We start from the raw sequence: 17,932 nt of genomic DNA on the forward strand, positions 1-17,932 counted from the left end.
TGCAAGATTTTAGTTCTACAACCTTAGCATGCAACATATCATTCTTAGTTCTAAGGTCGGAAATAGTAGTATTGCAAACATCAAAATCTTTAGCCTTAGCAATCAAATTTTCATTTTCTACTCTAAGGCTAGCAAGAGAATCATTCAATTCCTTAATCTTAGTAAGCAAATCATCATTATCATTTCTAAGATTGGGAATTGAGACATCACATATATGAGAATCAACCTTAGCAATTAATCTAGCATTTTCATTTCTAAGGTTGTCAATAGTCTCATGGCAAGTACTTAGCTCGCTAGATAATTTTTTACATTTTTCAACTTGTAGAGCATAAGCATTTTTAACCTTAACATGCTTTTTGTTTTCCTTAATAAGGAAGTCCTCTTGAGAGTCCAAGAGATCATCCTTCTCATGAATAGCACTAATCAACTCATTTAATTTTTCCTTTTGTTGCATGTTTAGGTCGGCAAAAAGGGTACGCAAATTATTTTCCTCATCACTAGCATTATCATCACTAGAGGATTCATATTCAGTGGAGGATTTAGATTTAACCTTCTTCCTTTTGCCGTCCTTTGCCATGAGGCACTTGTGGCCGACGTTGGGGAAGAGGAGGCCCTTGGTGACGACGATGTTGGCGGCGTCCTCGTCGTCGTCGGAGGAGTCGGTGGAGCTCTCGTCCGAGTCCCACTCCCGGCAAACATGGGCATTGCCGCCCTTCTTCTTGTAGTACCTCTTCTTTTCTCTCCTCTTTCCCTTCTTGTCGTCGCCCCTGTCACTGTCACTAGATATAGGACATTTTGCAATAAAATGACCGGGCTTACCACATTTGTAGCAAACCTTCTTGGAACGGGATTTGTAGTCCTTCCCCTTTCGTTGCTTGAGGATTTGGCGAAAGCTTTTGATGATTAAAGTCATCTCCTCATTGTCGAGCTTGGAGGCGTCAATTGGTTGTCTACTCGGTGTAGACTCCTCCTTCTTCTCCTCCGTCGCCTTAAACGCCACCGGTTGTGCTTCGGACGTGGAGGGTTCATCAAGCTCGTTGATCTTCTTTGATCCTTTAATCATACATTCAAAGCTCACAAAATTCCCGATTACTTCCTCGGGAGTCATTAGTGTATATCTTGGGTTACCACAAATTAATTGTACTTGAGTAGGGTTAAGGAAAATAAGTGATCTCAAAATAACCTTAGCCACTTCGTGGTCGTCCCACTTCTTGCTCCCGAGGTTGCGCACTTGGTTCACCAAGGTTTTGAGCCGGTTGTACATATCTTGTGGCTCCTCCCCTTGGCGAAGACGGAAGCGACCGAGCTCCCCCTCGATTGTTTCCCGCTTGGTGGTCTTGGTGAGTTCATCACCTTCATGCGCGGTCTTGAGTAGGTCCCAAATCTCCTTTACATTCTTCAACCCTTGCACTTTGTTGTATTCGTCCTTGCTTAGAGAGGCGAGGAGTATGGTTGTGGCTTGGGAGTTGAAGTGCTCGATTTGGGCCAATTCGTCCGTATCATAGTCTTCATCCCGTACGGATGGTACTTGTGCTCCAAACTCAACAACATTCCATATACTTTTGTGGAGTGAGGTTAGATGAAATTTCATTAAATCACTCCACCTAGCATAATCTTCGCCATCAAAGGTTGGCGGTTTGCCTAATGGAACGGAAAGTAATGGAGTAGGTCTAGATGTACGAGGATAGTGTAAGGGGATCTTACTAAACTTCTTGCGCTCTTGGCGCTTAGAAGTTACGGACGGTGCGTCAGAGTCGGAGGTCGATGTCGATGAAGTATCGGTCTCGTAGTAGACCACTTTCCTCATCCTCTTTTTCTTGTCCCCACTCCGATGCAGCTTGTGGGAAGAGGATTTTTCCTTCTTCTCTTTGTGGTGAGAAGAAGAAGATCTTTTCTCCTTCCGTTTGGAGGAGTCCTTCTTCCTCTCCTTCCTCTTGGTGCGGGACTCTTCCGATGAAGTGCTCCCATGGCTTGTAGTGGGCTTGTCGCCGGTCTCCATCTCCCTCTTGGTGTGATCTCCCGACATCACTTCGAGCGGTTAGGCTCTAATGAAGCACCGGGCTCTGATACCAATTGAAAGTCGCCTAGAGGGGGGGTGAATAGGGCGAAACTGAAATTCTCAAAAATAATCACAACTACAAGCCGGGTTAGCGTTAGAAATATAATAGAGCCCGCGAGAGAGGGTGCAAAACAAATCGCAAGCGAATAATGAAGTGAGACACGCGGATTTGTTTTACCGAGGTTCAGTTCTCTCAAACCTACTCCCCGTTGAGGAGGCCACAAAGGCCGGGTCTCTTTCAACCCTTACCCTCTCTCAAACGGTCCCTCGGACCGAGTGAGCTTTCTCTTCTCAATCACTTGGAACACAAAGTTCCTACAAGGACCACCACAAGATTGGTGTCTCTTGCCTCAATTACAAGTGAGTTTTGATCGCAAGAAAGAATCAAGAAAGAAGAAAGCAATCCAAGCGCAAGAGCTCGAAAGAACACAAGCAAATCTCTCTCACTAGTCACTAGGGCGTTGTGTGGAGTTTGGAGAGGATTTGATCTCTTTGGTGTGTCTAGAATTGAATGCTAGAGCTCTTGTAAGTAGTTGAGAAGTGGAAAACTTGGATGATTTGAATGTGGGGTGGTTGGGGGTATTTATAGCCCCAACCACCAAACTAGCCGTTTGGTGCAGGCTGGCTGTCGATGGCGCACCGGACAGTCCAGTGCACACCGGACATGTCCGGTGCGACAGCCACGTCACCAAAGCCGCTGGGTTCCGACCGTTGGAGCTCTGACTTCTGGGCCCGCCTGGATGTCCGGTGGCGCACCGGACATGTACTGTAGATTGTCCGGTGCGCCAGCATGGGCGTGCCTGACCTCTGCGCGCGCTGGCGCGCAATTAATGCACAGCAGGTAGCCATTGGCGCCGGAAGTAGCCGTTGTCGCGTAGTTACACCGGACAGTCCGGTGCACACCGGACATGTCCGGTGAATTATAGCGGAGCAGATGAAGTGAATTCCCGAGGCTGGCGAGTTCCTGAGGCCGCTCTTCCTTGGAGCACCGGACATGTGCGGTGTACACCGGACAGTCCGGTGAATTATAGCGGAGTCGCCTCTGGAAATTCCCGAAGGTGGCGAGTTGGCAGTCGGAGTCCTCTGGTGCACCGGACATGTCCGGTGGCACACCGGACAGTCCGGTGCGCCAGACCAGAGATGCCTTCGGTTGCCCCTTTGCTCTTTGGTTGAACCCAATACTTGGTCTTTTTATTGGCTAAGTGTGAACCTTTGGCACCTGTATAACTTATGCACTAGAGCAAACTAGTTAGTCCAAATATTTGTGTTGGGCAATTCAACCACCAAAATTAATTAGGGACTAGGTGTAAGCCTAATTCCCTTTCACAAGTGCTTAATAGAATCACTCGGTGATTAGCGTTGGTGCTTTGCGAAGTGCTTAGATTAGTTAGACCGCATTAACACTTGCTCTAGGTGAACCCTAGTTAGTTGAGTGAGTTTAGAAAAAATCACACAACTCCTCGGCACTTGTGTGAGCCATTGTAATTGTACCAAGTGGGGCGAGAGTCTTGCGAGACCGTGACAATCGAGTTTGTGTCACGGTCGCCACCGTACCGGAGGGAACGAGGCCAGCGGCGTTTCGGCCGGAAGCTTGATATTAGAGACGGCGGAGAGCGTTCGAGAGGAGCCGAAAGCGGAGCACCACTTACTCGTGGAGAAGGTTCGCGACTCTCTATGGAGTTACTCGATCGTGGTGCTTGGCCCTCACGTGGGCTACCCTTTGCGTAGGGGCACCAACGAGGATTAGTTGGGACCTTGCGTGGTTCCGGATACCTCGGTAAAAATACCAACGTCATCCACGAGAGTTTGCATCTCTACCTTGCTCTTTACCTTTCGTATTTATATTAAGCATTTAAGTTTCAATCTTGTCTCACTAGTTAGATTAGTTAGATTGAAACTTAGCCACAGTAAAGATACCAACACTTAGACAAAACCTAGTTTGCACATTCTAGATAATTTATTTACATATGTTTTGCTTAGAGATTTAATTGTGGCCTTTAGAGAAAGAGTTTTTAGAAGTGCTAATTCACCACCCTCTTAGGTGTTACCGTTTCCTACAAAACCTTTAGTTGTTGGCTTCACATTCACACTCACGTTTATCAATAGGATACATTTTTTTGTTTATTAAAACTAAAGGCATGTTTGGAAGCACCCGATTTTTAATGAATTCGCTTATGGAAATTGAGTTGGTTCAAAATATACCAGTTTATACTTTAGTTTATAGAAATTGGATTTCCAGTTTTTTTTTAAAAAAACCAAGAAGGTACTTTCTCGTAGCTAAAATATAAAACCAGTTTCGTAAAAACTGGCTTGCTTCCAAACCGGACCTAAATCTACCGATACAATATACTCCCTCCATTACAAATTAGTATTCGTATTAGCACTGAATTTTTATGTATATATTCAAATAAATGATGATAAATTTAGACACATATACGAAACACATATACCAATTAATTGTATGAATATATTAAAAAACTGAAACAAATTTTAATCTGACTTGGAAGAATGTACTATGTTTGCTTGACCCAGAACATTGCGGAGAACCAAACGAACAACGTCACACATACTGTACACGAAGCCTGGGGAACACGCATTTCACACTACACCACCGTCCCAATCCATTCCAGGCACATTTCGAATGACCGGCGGTTGTAGCGGCCTCCGCCAATGCGGCTTGGGGAACACGCATGACGCCATCCGTCTAACCTTTATCCCAAGTCCCAACGCCCAGCGCCCCAGCCTCGCAAAAGAAGACTAGCCAAGTTCCACCCCCGCGAAAGCGAAACGACACCAACTCACCAAGCCGCCCAGCTGCGCCACGTCCCACGACACCAGACCTCGACATGTCGCAGTCGGAACCCGAGCGATCGCACGCGGACTCGCCTCTCCACCTCGTCTTCGTGCCATTCCTCGAGCGCAGCCACTTCGCCCCGCTCGCGGCCAAAGCGGCCTCCTCCGCAGCCGCCGGTGCAGAGCACGAGGTCGCCGCCACCACCACGGCCGCCATCGTCACCACGGCACACTTCGCCGCCCTCGCACCGGCGTCCGTGCCAGTCCACGCGGCGCCGCTCCGCTGCCCCGGCGGGTACGAGGACTTCTCCCTCCTCCCGGACGACGCCTCCGCCGCGCCGACCTTCTTCGCCGCCGCCGAGGCCGCCCTTGCGCCGGCGCTCACCGCCGCCATCCGCGCCCACCACCACGGCGGCGGCGGCGGCCGCCCCGTGGCGGTCGTCTCGGACGCCGTGCTCTACTGGGCCCCGCGCGTCGCGCGCGACTGCGGCGTGCCGCACGTCACCTTCCACACCATCGGCGCCTTCGCCGCGGCGGCCATGGTCGCGCTCCATCTCTACCGCCCCGAGGTGCACACGGACCGGTTCGCCGTCCCCGGGGGCTTCCCGCGCCCCGTGACGATCCACAGAGCGCAGGTCAACGAGGAGGCGCTGGCGCACCTCCCTCTCTTCCGTGCCGCGGAGGCCCAGAGCTGCGCCGTCGTGTTCAACAGCGTCGCTGCGCTCGACGCCGACTTCGCCGCGTACTACCGTAGCCAGCTCCCGGGGACGCCCAAGGAAGTGTTCCTCGTCGGCCCCACGGTCTCTCCATCTCCACTCGCCGTCGCCAGCGGCGGTACGGAGCGGGACCCGATTCTGCAGTGGCTCGATGGCCGGGACGAGGGGTCGGTGGTGTACGTGTGCTTCGGGAGCACGTGCTCGCTGGGGGAGACCCAGCTTCGTGAGCTGGCCACCGGGCTGCGCGCGTCGGGCCGGCCGTTCGTCTGGGTGGTCTCGACGACGCCTCGCGGGGACGGCGGCTGCGCGGAGCGGGAGGCGCGCGCGTCCAGCAACGGCATGGTGGTGGCCGGGCGGTGGGCGCCACAGGCGGAGATCCTGGCGCACCGCGCGGTGGGAGGCTTCGTCACCCACTGCGGCTGGAACTCGGTGCTGGAGGCCGTGTCCGCCGGAGTGCCGCTCGCGACGTGGCCGCTCCGCGCGGAGCAGTTCCTGAACGAGCTGTTCCTCGTGGAGGTGCTCCGCGTGGGCGTGCGGGTACGCGAGTCGGACTTGGAGGCTGTGGTGCCGGCTGATGCGGTGGTGCGCGCCGTGGGGAGGCTCATGGGTGATGACCAGCAGGACGAGGAGGTGTTAGCGGCGAGGAAAGCCAGATCTCGGGAGCTCGGGGCCGCGGCGCGCGCCGCCGTGGCGGAGGGTGGCTCGTCTTCCGGTGACTGGGCACGGCTGGTATATGAGCTCAAGGCGTTCCATGGCCGCCACAACGATCCACAGACGTACAAATGACAGGTGTAAATGCTTGCTGCAGACACATGATTCAGCAAACTACGGTACATGTCAAGCAGCCACAGTTTTAAATCATATGTGCAGAAATGCCGCAGTTGAGAATAGCAAATTAGCAACGATAGCATCTAGGCAACGGGTCATGCATTGATGTGGACACGTAAAAGTTTCATCAAACAACAACAGTTCTAAAAAAATCATCATAACGAAAACTCTCGTGACACAACAACAAGGTCTTTCAAAACTCAAAATCTCACGTGCCCAAAAGAGAGTAATAAGAGACCCTGTTGAAGAACGAGAAGGGGAAGAAGATGGGGGAGGAGGCATGCATGGTCCCGCAAGATCCCAGATCAAATTGAATTGGAGGACAACCGCAAACCAATGCTCGGGACAGGGATAAAGGAGAGAAACGAAAGGTGCTCACCGCACGTTTTCAGTAGCTAGCAGTAGAGTCAAGTATCATTAGCCGCCTGTGTCTTTCAAAGTTTTAGCGCGTGCGTTCATGCATGGCAGCCCGCGTAACTAAAACGTTATCTGATGTACCTGCAGGTGAGGTCTATACTTATTTTTGTGAGGGTCTATAAACATTCTAGTTTGCAGCCGGATTGCAGCAATTTTTTCCCTATTCATGCCCCCATCCCGACGCTTCGACGCCCTTCAACAAGATTGACATTCGACAAGATATACTACTATACACACACCTTGGATTTGATATCTAGTGTTTTTATTCTGGATCATCAGGGCTTATCTATATCCAAGATTGGAGAATAGGAATATGACGGTTCATCGAATATGAGAGGTGAATTTAATGGCTTGCAAAAAAATTAGATTATGGATCTTAATCCACGTAGATGCAGAAGTTATGAGAGGCGAGATGGATTCATAGTCACAAACCTTTACAACTTTACCACTACCACATCGAGATATTCTTTGTTATTTTTGATAAAATCAATACAGAGTTATGTCATCGGTTTAGTGAAGCTTCAAGTGAGCCGATAGTTGGTTTTTCTTGCTTTGATCCAAAAAATCCTTTTATATGTTTACTTAATCTAGATAATCTTAGTTAGTTATATGATCAAGATTTCACAGTTGTGTGAACGTGCAGAGTTAAGAGAGTAACTCTCGAGACATATATTCTTTCATGTGAGAAGACATGCTGCTTTTAGTGTTTGTAAAGATATTGCATCTATTTCTATTAAGACGGTTCAACCGGAAAACATATGTTGCCTTTCCTTTACTCTACAAGCTAATTGAGTTGGCCATGTTATTACATGTGTCAAGGGCAAGTGTTGGGAGAACTTTTTCAGCTAATTAAGAGAGAACTGCGTAACAAGATTGAAGATAATTGGAACGTTTTAATGGTTTGTTATACTCAAAGAGATCTTCAAATTCATTATTCGGTGATTTCGACATCTCAAAACAAGAAGGATGCAATTGTCTCTGTCAACAAAAATTTAACGGTATGTTTGCTTCTTTTATTCATATAACTTCTTTATTTAAAGTTGTATCGTGTATTGATATAAAACTTGAATTATATGGACACTTATGGTCATAATTTTGTCATGCAGTCTTCATGTCCTCCCATAAATTTTCGTCTTTGTGTTTGTCACTGTCACTGGTACTACCTTTTGTCTAAAAAATAAAGACAACATGTCTAATATAAAAAGGATTGATGTGCTAATATATCAACATCAAATTTTATTCATCGATCCATTGCGTTGAGTACACGCCGTGCATTGAGCCATTGACGACGGCGAGCACGAACGCGGTGACTCTCTCTCTCTTCCTAACACGCGGGCCTCGATCGGGCTAGTCTCATAGGTTTCGTAGGGCCTATTTTTTTAGACAAACCTGGCATGAAAAGTGATTCGATGAGCTATGTCAACAGTCGGTCAGTCATGAAGCCTGGCTCGATCCATGCCATGTGGCACGTCGTGCGTGTCTGTCCCGGTGCCAGCAGACCATGACACTGGCACATCTATAAGTTTATAGAATACAAAAGAACAAGATCTTACAAAGTTCTTGCGTTCTACGTTCCAAACGAACATGTATACTCCTGGTCAAATCCGTATATAGTTACATTACATGATGGAGCAAGGCGGGGGGTCCTGCTCGTACACTACTCTCTCCTGGTACCTGGGGCACGGAGGCCACGACGGGACGTGGTGGACGAACACCGTGGCCGGCGTCTCGGGCGCCTTCTTCTCCGCTCCCGCCGCCGCCGTCTTCTTCTCCTCCGCCTTCTTCTTATCCTGCTCAGCGGGCTTCTTCTCCTCGGCCGGCTTGGGCGGCGCCGGAGGGCCGATGGTGAGCACGGACGCGCGCTTCCCGGCCTTCCTCGCCTGCACGATCACGTCCACCGGGTCCACGGTGCCCGTCACCGTCATCGTGCTCTTCTCCGAGTCCACCTCGATCTTGTCAACACCTGCGCGCGCACCGCACATCACCCAGCCCAAACGATCTTTACATTATTGCCGGGAACGGAATCTATGGTGCGCGCGCGCGTGCAGTGCATGCATGGGCATGGCCGAACGACGACGAAGAAATAAGCGGGATAGCTAGCTCGCACGTGTGTACCGGCCGTGTACGTACCATGGAGGCCGGTGACGGCCTGCAGGACCTTGCGCTTGCATTTGGCGCAGGAGGTGTCCACCTTGAGCACCGTCACCTTCGACATGGACGCCGGCCGGCCGGGTCCCTTTGCTTCGCCGCCGCTTTAATTTCTATGGCCTTGCCTGAAACAGTGGCAAGTGTCGGCCGGCAGGTGTGTTGCTAGCTCCCCTGCCGCATATATTCTTTGTTAGTTTTCAGGTGGTTGGAGCGACAAATTGGGTAGCTCAACCCCTGCATGGAGAAGTCCAATCGCTCGCTGCCTCGCTTTGTCACCTTTTTTCGATGAAAGAAAAGAAGCATTTTATAGATATAAAAAACAATACATTAAGATGATACAAAATCTCCATACAACTTCCAGCTTCTGTTTAGAACACACAACCAGCAACATAAGCAAAATTTAAGACAAACACAGCAGTAGCCTTTAATCCACAAGACCGCTGTGCTATCGATGTGACGAAAAAAAAAAGGTTCGTATAGCTGCCCACAGCAAGAGCCGCCGTCCCTCCGACCCCACCTCTTTCAAGTTCTCCTGCTCGAGTATAGTCCACTCGAGAGTCGAGAGTAAAGCCGATGAGTGATTAAGTTATCTACAGCAGTTTATCTATCCACGTACTTATATTTAAACTCTATTTTATGAATAATATAGTTTACAATATAAAATAATATTTTAACGGCCATATACGAGTGAACTACCGCGCGCATACATGTAAGGGTGAGTACAAAAGTCGTGCCTCGCTGTCATTTGCATTGGCCAGCATAGTAACAATTGCTAGCACCAGCTCTCGGTCTCTTTCTAACTTGCGTTGCTCAGCGACTACATGTCTACATTTTTTTTATAATGGAAACATGAGTTCCGGCTTTAGCATGGTAATGCGTACAGCCAACACAAGACAATTATTACATCCGAGAAATGTTGCATAGAAAATGAAACTAACTTAAAGAAGCAAAATCACGAGAATGTAGGTAACTCTGGCCATCCTCAATTCTTGCATGTGAGCGCCATCCATGATTTGCAAAAGACTTCCATCGCCACCACTTCCAACGCTTGACAGACATCGAGGATTTGTTGATGTGATTCCTCCTTCTGTAGAAGTCTCCAGAATCTGAACCAGTAAGTACCTCTGAAAATGACCTGCAGAATTGATGATATTGGTTTATGATAAAAAGCAACTTCATTTCGACTAAGCCAAATAGACCAAAATAAAGCTGAGATTCCAGAGAGTAATAATTTTTTGTATCCTGGACTCATATTGCTCCCCCAAGACCCAATAATGTGATTAATGCTAACGGGACTGTCTATCTTTAAGGCATAGTAAATTAATCTCCATATGTTGCTGGCCATATAGCAGTCAAAAAAGAGATGATGAATACTCTCATTTCGATTGCAAAAGCTACAAGTCAAGCTGTCTTTCCAGCGTCTTTTGGCTAGATTATCTTTAGTAAGGATCGCTCCCCGACATAAATTCCACAAAAAAACTTTTATTTTCAAGGGGAGCTTAAGTTTCCAGAGCTTTTTATTCCGTTCGTCGTTGGGATTATTCATCAAACAATGGTACATAGATTGGACTGAGAAAATTCCATTCTTATGACCATCCCAAACAAATTTATCGCTAGACATATTCAAAGTAACATTAGATAGCAAGTTTAACATGTTGTGACATTCCATCAATTTAATCCCCCTAATTATTCGGCGTTGCAGCATCCGTTTCATCTCTTGTTCTATGTTCAAGAATTTCGGCTGGTGATAGAAAACCACAGCTTTGACGTGCGTGGCCCTCAGCTTTGACGTGCGTGGTCCTCATACATACCCTAACGAAATACACAGTAGTAGGCCGGGCGACCTCGCGTTCGGAGAACAGAGAGCTGTTTTTGGAGGTATGCACACAGCTGGAGCGTGTGGGTGTAGCGAGGGACATTTTTACCTGACATGGATGATAGCCTAGTCTATGAATCAGTCATTCGTTATTTTAGTTATATTTGGCTTGGTGTTGTTTTTCATGTTTTGTGTTATGTGCACCTTAGTTGTGCAGAGGCTGGGCGTGAACTCTTTATTGTTGTATCGGCGTGATGCTAAGTCTTGAATTTAATAAAGCGCTCTTTATCGGAAAAAAATTAGTTTAGAGAGTGTTTTATTCTATTTTAGTTTCTAAATTATTAGATACGGAAACTAAAATAGAGTTTTTGCTTTCGTATTTAATAATTTAGTAACTACAATAGAATAAAATGAAGAGACTAAAAATTAGCATATAGAAACAAAGGGACCCGAAACAAAACACCTACTTAACTGCAATTCCTAACTGTTTAAACAGGAAGCACATTTGTCTCTGTCTAGAAGCTGGAAGCTGAACCACCCTGACTAGCTCTGCAAACGGCCAACTTTCGTCGGACGGTGTTGCCGAATCAAAGGCTACGTGAGTTCTTGATCAAATAAATAACACACATATAAGCAAGCAGTACTAGAGACACTTCACACTTGGTGCCTTCCGGTTACCTAGTTCTTCATGAGACAAGAACAGCGGCTGGAGGGCGACAGCCGACAGGCGCTTGTGCCCGTAGGCTGTAGCCATCACAGCCAAAGCAGACAGCATCGCAGGTCCATCCGTCAGCCAGGATTTGCTGGAATAAGCCCAACAGATTCAAAGAAGTTAGGTTAGCTTTGCTCAAAGCATGGGAGGATGAAAGTTTCACCAAACATTTCTGCAATAGCAAATTGAGATACATTCATACATGACCCCAGGGGCACTTATTAGTGGTACAAAGGACATATCTGACATATGGTAGCCTGTGAGGGAAACTTCAGCCCTCATTTTCAACTTGATGTTACAATGAGTGATTGCCACGGTAAGCAGTTCGGTTGTCTCAACTAACGTTGGACATCTTCGGAAATTACCGTGACAAGCCACGGTGTATGCACTAGTTTGAGTTACAACAGCGACTGACGGACAACACAGCTCCCTGTGCCCTTTCCAGGCGTTAAGGGTCGAGCCTCCCAACCTTGGGACTGTACTCATGAAGTTACAACAGCAGCACCAAGCAGCAGGAACAACAACCAACACTCCCTGATGCACCCTTCTCCAGATGTATAAATCCTCGAAGTGTCTTTGGTATTACTGCCCTTTGGAGATGGCAAGACCTCCCCCATTTCTTGTGTAGAAATTGACTATCCTCTGATCCAGTTTAAAATAATGCTCCATCTTATCCAGAGGTTTCACATCCAGATCAAGGAAATATGCCTGCAAATGAATGGTCAACTTAGCACCATTTATGCCGAAAAAATAAGGAAAGAAATAAATCCACAGGCAAACTCACTTGTGAACTATATTGCTAGTTTTGTGGCTAGAGTGCTGGACGATTAGAAGATAAAGGTAAAACGACACCATATTTCACAGTAGTATACCTTGTACTCATAGGTTCGCTTCACTGATTCAAGAAACACTGAATCATACTCAGAATCTGTACTACCATTCTCTCTTGGCCGAAAGCTGATCATCAGGCTACAGTCCTTTGCGGTAGCAGAAATGAGGAAGTCCCTAACGATCTTCAGGCTTTTGTCCAACGGAAGAGAATGCAAGAAAGTGTACTTCCGCAATAGCTCTACATCAGTTAGGTTTTTGCAGACTAAACAAGGCTGAGAAATTATGTTGTAGTACAGATGAATTACCCCTTCAATGTCATGATCATCCAACTTTTGAGTGGCCAACAGGTTGCCTAATACCTCAGACCTAAAAATTGTCTCTGACAGGAGCTCAGTGAAGTCAGGGAGTTTTAGGCCACTAATCTTGCTGAGATCTTCAAGACACTTAAGAGTGTCAGCAGGATGAACACTATCTGCACCACCTCCCATGCCACCAAAAGCTAAAGATCCATTGACAAAAATCCTTAAGTTGTTCTGAGGAGTTGAGAAAAGGGACTTGATGGCCATGCATATTCTCTCTTTTGACCCAGAAAATAGATCAAGAGGATTGTACTCACTAGTCTTCGATATCTGAAATGTGTGCAAGAATGTATTGGGAATCAACCTGATGTCAAAAAGCAAGAGACGGTATAATATTACAAGAGTGCCGTAAATAGCAAGCCTTAAGGTATTTTGATCAAGTTTGTATCATCGATGGATGTTATTAAGTGCGCAAAAGAGAGTGGAATTTTATCTTGGATCAAGCATTCCAATCTACACACCTCACCCTGATAAAATTTGAGGTGCTGATGCATCTTATATCTCGTTACTTGTTTCTTGATAGTATTATCTTCTGATATATATTCTGATGATGGCAGAAACCCACATTTGGCCTGCAAGGTAAAGCATGCCAAAAAGAAGTCAAATGGTTGAGGAGAAATATACATAAGAAATGAAAATAAGAATAAAAGAGGAAGCTTGCAAAGTACCTTTATCTCTACAGCTATGCAGCTGCTACCCTTAGGATTGCCTGAGATTAAGAAAGACTAAGTAAGCAAACATAAATCATCTAATATAGAGTTTTGGAAATATCTGAAGAAATGAGAGAAAAGTACAATGATTTCAGGTTACGGCCTCAGGACCAGTTGCATTTTAAGACACCAACAATGTTCTAGCGGTTTAACCAAGAGTTAAGTTATGAATCACTGAAAAAAACAATCTTGATGCTACCCATTGGGCTGTTGTGAGTGACAGTTGCAAACTTAAACTTATAAGAACTGCAAATTCAAAGACCTTTATAAACAAAGGTGACTGTTCGTCTAATGCAAATAGAAATAACAGGCAACCATCTTGCTGCAAGTGTTTCATCAAAACATCAGTGCATGAGATATGAATAGAGCTCTGGATTTTACTTAATCAATCATATATTTTAAACCTTAACAAGATTCAGATTATGGTAAGAAGAGGGATAAAGTACGTACCAGAAAATAAAGAGTGGTCTGCTATCAGAAGAGCGGCATCAGCAGTGTTATCAATTGAACTTGCATTTACTCTCCCAGCAGGACGGCTGCTAAGAACATTCTTTTCGACAAGCTCCAGAAAATCCCTAGAAACACGTACACGGACCTGCATTGTGGAAAGATGGCATGATTTCTTTGTCAAGTCACGTGGATCCAAAGAGTAGTGCCTGCTGCCTGCTGGAATTACCAACATATGATAGAATAAAGCATATTCGTGTCAAAATCCAATAGCATGCACATTGATGCCATGTTATTTCTATTTCAGTAGGGGTGATTATAGATAAATTATCACAATTCTCCAATTTCTTCCATAAGTGAACTGAATCTGACCCCAAGTGTCGAGGTTGTCAATATGTTACCAATCAAAATCACAATAACAGGACATAAATGAACTGAATCTGAACCATACCCCACCATCGACATGATTGGCACCCAGGTGTTGGCTCATAACATGCACTGCATAGGCTTGAGCCAAGCAATCTTGTTTGACCGACTCAACCAGTTCTGGGATATGGCCCCACAGGAGTTGCTCATGACTTGAGAATACAATACAACTTGGTGCCCGCTGCGACTTGTTTTTTAGAATCTTCTTGAGCCGCAGTACCTTGCCAAGCTGAAAACAAGTGTAAATAACACCATTATCATCAAATTGGAATAATGCTTCCTCCAAACATATCCATCATATTCAGTGCATGCTCACAAAATGCACAATCATGGAAAAGCAACGAAAGCTTAATTTGTCAGATCCGGGGCGACGATGTACGGCGCCGGCGAACTCTCAAACACTCACACAGTCGCTTGGAACAAAGACGAACACGAAGCGGTTTTGGCTGTGTGAGTGTTTGAGAGTTCGCCGGCGCCGTACATCGTCGCCCCGGACCTCACATAATTTTCAAGTGACCACGTGATCGTCCCTGCTCCATGTTTTATCACTTGCTCGAGCGGTACTGGATCTGGAGCTCGAATGGCGGCACCCGTGAATCACACATTGAGCCCCTAAAATCAAGTGATCGATGCGTGCACACTCAGTAAGAACCTACTCAGCGCTTACCATGGAGGGCGACGAGCCGGTGTAGCTGAGGATAAGATTCGCGGCGCCTTCCCCCTTGTAAACCCAATCCTTGGCATCCGCGGCTTGCAGAACCCCATCCATCTCCATCGAGGATCTGCTGCTGTCAGACACTGAGGCACACGAACCAAATAGAAATGGTGACTCCGAAAATCAAACCAGAGAAGCAAGTGATCTGCATCTGCTACTAGCTCTGCTGGTTAACTAGCTCCGCATCAAATCCCCAAGCCGCGGTGAGACTGGTACGCCAGAATCGGAAGAGCAAGGAAGCGAGCGAAGGGAGGAGCGGGCGGGCGTCACTCTTACCAGCGGAAGGAGGCGGGCTGCGCTCCGCTGGTTCCTACCCCGCCAGTCCGGCGATCACCGGAGGAGCAGGCTTGACGCGGCGGGGGGGTCACCAGATCGTGCCGCTGCCGCTGCTGCGGTGTCTGCGCTTGGTGGAGACCTGAAGAGATGCTGGTGCTAGTACTAGTGCCACAGCCCGGGGAAAGGGACTGAAGGGAAGGGGCAGTGGGCAGTAGCTGGAGATTTCCCAGGAAGGCGACGAGGACGCCGAAACGTGGAGGGAGAGTGGACGCCACGCGGGCGGACACACGCTTGCATGTGGCTCCACATCCGCGCTGCGTATTGGCGACGCGCCGCCGCCAGCGTCGAATTCTGGCTCTCGCTCCGTCCAAAACTCCCAAAATTGCAAGAGGAAATTCAGTCTCTCCTAACTCCATCATAAAACAAAATCCTCGTTTTCCTGAAATTATTTTTAAAAGTTTAATTAAAAATATAGAAAATATGTACTTATGTGGTGATCGTCGGGAACGTGCATGGCATAATAGGTTCCGAGATGTGGATCGTCTCGCGGAGGATGAGGATGGTGATGGTGTAGAACTGTAGATAATGTGTTCGATTATTTTTCTGGTGGGGTCAGTAGGGACATTGTGATGCACCTAGCCAAGTTACATAAGGTGAGTGTTTATTATTTATCACTTCTAGATGTATGCTAAAATTAAAATTTATTTTGATATTTCTATTTATGGTTATATGAATCCAACATTGCTGCATTTGTTTGAACATTTTGTACTATGCAGTCAGCCGGTCACATGTATCGCCTAAAATAGGTAAGTTGATGGATAAGTATCGTTCTATCAAATAGTTATGCATGCCAAGTTTTGAGAAAGTTTTGAGAAGGGTGTGTGGGCCAAGAGGGGGCATGCTTAAGCTATACAGTATAGCAATGTTTTACCTCATGGAACGGGGGAGAAAGATAATACCCTGTTTGGATGTAGATGTTGGAGTACGAGATTATGAATTAGAATCAGATTTCCAGAATTATATTGTTTGGTTGCATATGAAATTGATATTTATAATCAGATATCAATTCTCTGAAATTGGACTATAACTAGAAACTCCTCTCCCAATACCAAGCATCACTCCTCTCTATTGAGTGTAATTGGACCACACAATTCCAAACTCCAATTTAGTGACATCCAAACAATATAATTGGAATCACAACTCATTTCGATATCATGGTTGATTTGCAATTGAACCCAATTCAATTACACACCCTCCATGCCTCCAATATCGACATCCAGACGAAGCATTAAGGAAAAATTAGAACTTTTAAATTGTAGCAATGATATTTTTTAGATAATGGATACTAGTCCAGCTTCTCCTCGTTTGGAAGATTAGCCAACACACCAAAAAAATTTACATGGAGTAGTCACACGACTAGCCACATATGGAGGGACAGACCTCCCGAAACACACCATAGAAGACCACAGTTTGATAACTAGAAAAAGACACACAATCTATAGACAAAACTACGAAGCAATTCGATTTGTAAACCTCCATCCATGTTGAGCAAAAAACTGTAGACTCTAACCGTCGACAAGCTTCATTTATTTGGATACCCTCTTCTTGTTTATGAAGATCAGCCCACGTCCTAAACCAATGTATCGCCCTAAAGAGTACCTGCAAGTAGGTTAACATGGGTTTTTTTGTAAAAAACTAAATCATTTCTACTTATCCAGATAGCCCAGCATATAGCAGCAACACATGAAATAATCAAGTGTTTAGTTTTCGAAGGCATCCCAAAAAGCCAATTCCCAAAAGCGTGTCTAACTGATCTCGGTTGATTGAAACCCAAACTCCAAAAAACTAACCTCCACATGAACTGAGCATAGTGACAAGAAAAAACAAGTGTTGAATCGATTCATCCGAGTGACAAAAGTCACACTTTCTATCTCCATGCCAGTTACGCCTCAGAAGATTATCTTTTGTTAAAACCACCCCTCTAATTAAATACCACATAAAGATTTTGATAGTCGCCTAGAGGGGGGGTGAATAGGGCGAAACTGAAATTTACAAATATAAACACAACTACAAGCCGGGTTAGCGTTAGAAATAGAAATGAGTCCGCGAGAGAGGGTGCAAAACAAATCGCAATCAAATAACGAGTGTGACACGTGGATTTGTTTTACCGAGGTTCGGTTCTCGCAAACCTACTCCCCGTTGAGGAGGCCACAAAGGCCGGGTCTCTTTCAACCCTTCCCTCTCTCAAACGGTCCCTCGGACCGAGTGAGCTTTCTCTTCTCAATCAAACGGGAACAAACTTCCCCACAAGGATCACCACACAATTGGTGTCTCTTGCCTTGGTTACAATTGAGTTGATCGCAAGAAAGATTGAAAGGAAGCACGATTGCAAAAGCCAAGCGACAAGAGCGACAAATAACACACGGATCACTTTCTCTCTCAAGTCACTAATCACTAATGATCTCTTTTCTCGATTGTGAAACTTGGAGAGATGGAGGCTTTGAATGTGTCTTGGAATGGGTTGCTAGCTCTTGTATTGAATGTTGAAGGTTGGAATGCTTGGATGTCTTGAATGGAGGTGGTTGGGGTTGTATTTATAGCCACCAACCACTTCCTAGCCGTTGGGCCATTCTGCTGAGCGCGGACGGTCCGCGAGCCAGGTCCGGATGGTCCGCCCCT

The 17,932-nt window shown here is 46.4% G+C and overlaps 3 protein-coding genes across 4 annotated transcripts; 1 reads left to right on the forward strand and 2 right to left on the reverse strand.

Moving 5' to 3' along the window:
- Positions 1–4,807: 4,807 nt before the first annotated feature.
- LOC100285180 (flavonol-3-O-glycoside-7-O-glucosyltransferase 1) lies at positions 4,808–6,558 on the forward strand. The gene has a single exon (NM_001158074.2). It carries the CDS (start codon positions 4,906–4,908, stop codon positions 6,352–6,354), a length of 1,449 nt encoding a protein of 482 aa, NP_001151546.2. The 5' UTR covers positions 4,808–4,905; the 3' UTR covers positions 6,355–6,558.
- Positions 6,559–8,290: 1,732 nt separating this feature from the next.
- On the reverse strand, positions 8,291–9,114 carry LOC103642155 (Heavy metal transport/detoxification superfamily protein). The gene is made up of 2 exons (XM_008665471.3): positions 8,944–9,114; positions 8,291–8,776 (listed from the first exon to the last, which is right to left on the reverse strand). The coding sequence occupies exons 1-2, from the start codon at positions 9,026–9,028 to the stop codon at positions 8,433–8,435; spliced, it is 429 nt and encodes a 142-aa protein (XP_008663693.1). The 5' UTR covers positions 9,029–9,114; the 3' UTR covers positions 8,291–8,432.
- Positions 9,115–11,636: 2,522 nt separating this feature from the next.
- LOC100126363 (Inositol-pentakisphosphate 2-kinase) lies at positions 11,637–15,593 on the reverse strand. 2 transcript variants are annotated; one of them, XM_020544841.3, is made up of 8 exons: positions 15,254–15,593; positions 14,930–15,060; positions 14,288–14,491; positions 13,840–13,984; positions 13,348–13,388; positions 13,141–13,251; positions 12,274–12,949; positions 11,637–12,197 (listed from the first exon to the last, which is right to left on the reverse strand). In XM_020544841.3, exons 2-7 carry the CDS (start codon positions 15,035–15,037, stop codon positions 12,317–12,319), a joined length of 1,242 nt encoding a protein of 413 aa, XP_020400430.1. In that variant the 5' UTR covers positions 15,038–15,060; positions 15,254–15,593; the 3' UTR covers positions 11,637–12,197; positions 12,274–12,316. The 2 variants fall into 2 exon arrangements, with proteins under 2 accessions (XP_020400430.1, NP_001106053.2); NM_001112583.2 differs by having other exon boundaries at positions 11,647–12,197; positions 12,362–12,949; positions 15,254–15,498.
- Positions 15,594–17,932: the final 2,339 nt, after the last annotated feature.

The sequence above is a fragment of the Zea mays genome, chromosome 10 (genome assembly GCF_902167145.1).
Source record: "Zea mays cultivar B73 chromosome 10, Zm-B73-REFERENCE-NAM-5.0, whole genome shotgun sequence".
Taxonomy (NCBI): Eukaryota; Viridiplantae; Streptophyta; class Magnoliopsida; order Poales; family Poaceae; genus Zea; species Zea mays.

What these genes read in the sequence shown, in the direction of transcription:
- LOC100285180 (NM_001158074.2), top strand. Translation starts at nt 4,906, where the DNA reads ATGTCGCAGTCGGAACCCGAGCGATCGCACGCGGACTCGCCTCTCCAC.
- LOC103642155 (XM_008665471.3), bottom strand. Translation starts at nt 9,028, where the DNA reads ATGTCGAAGGTGACGGTGCTCAAGGTGGACACCTCCTGCGCCAAATGC. An exon ending in GGCCGTCACCGGCCTCCATG is followed by an intron (nt 8,777 to 8,943) that starts GTACGTACACGG and finishes GTGCGCGCGCAG; the next exon opens with GTGTTGACAAGATCGAGGTG.
- LOC100126363 (NM_001112583.2), bottom strand. Translation starts at nt 15,037, where the DNA reads ATGGAGATGGATGGGGTTCTGCAAGCCGCGGATGCCAAGGATTGGGTT. An exon ending in CCGGCTCGTCGCCCTCCATG is followed by an intron (nt 14,492 to 14,929) that starts GTAAGCGCTGAG and finishes ACTTGTTTTCAG; the next exon opens with CTTGGCAAGGTACTGCGGCT. An exon ending in AGCGAACCTATGAGTACAAG is followed by an intron (nt 12,198 to 12,361) that starts GTATACTACTGT and finishes ATTCATTTGCAG; the next exon opens with GCATATTTCCTTGATCTGGA.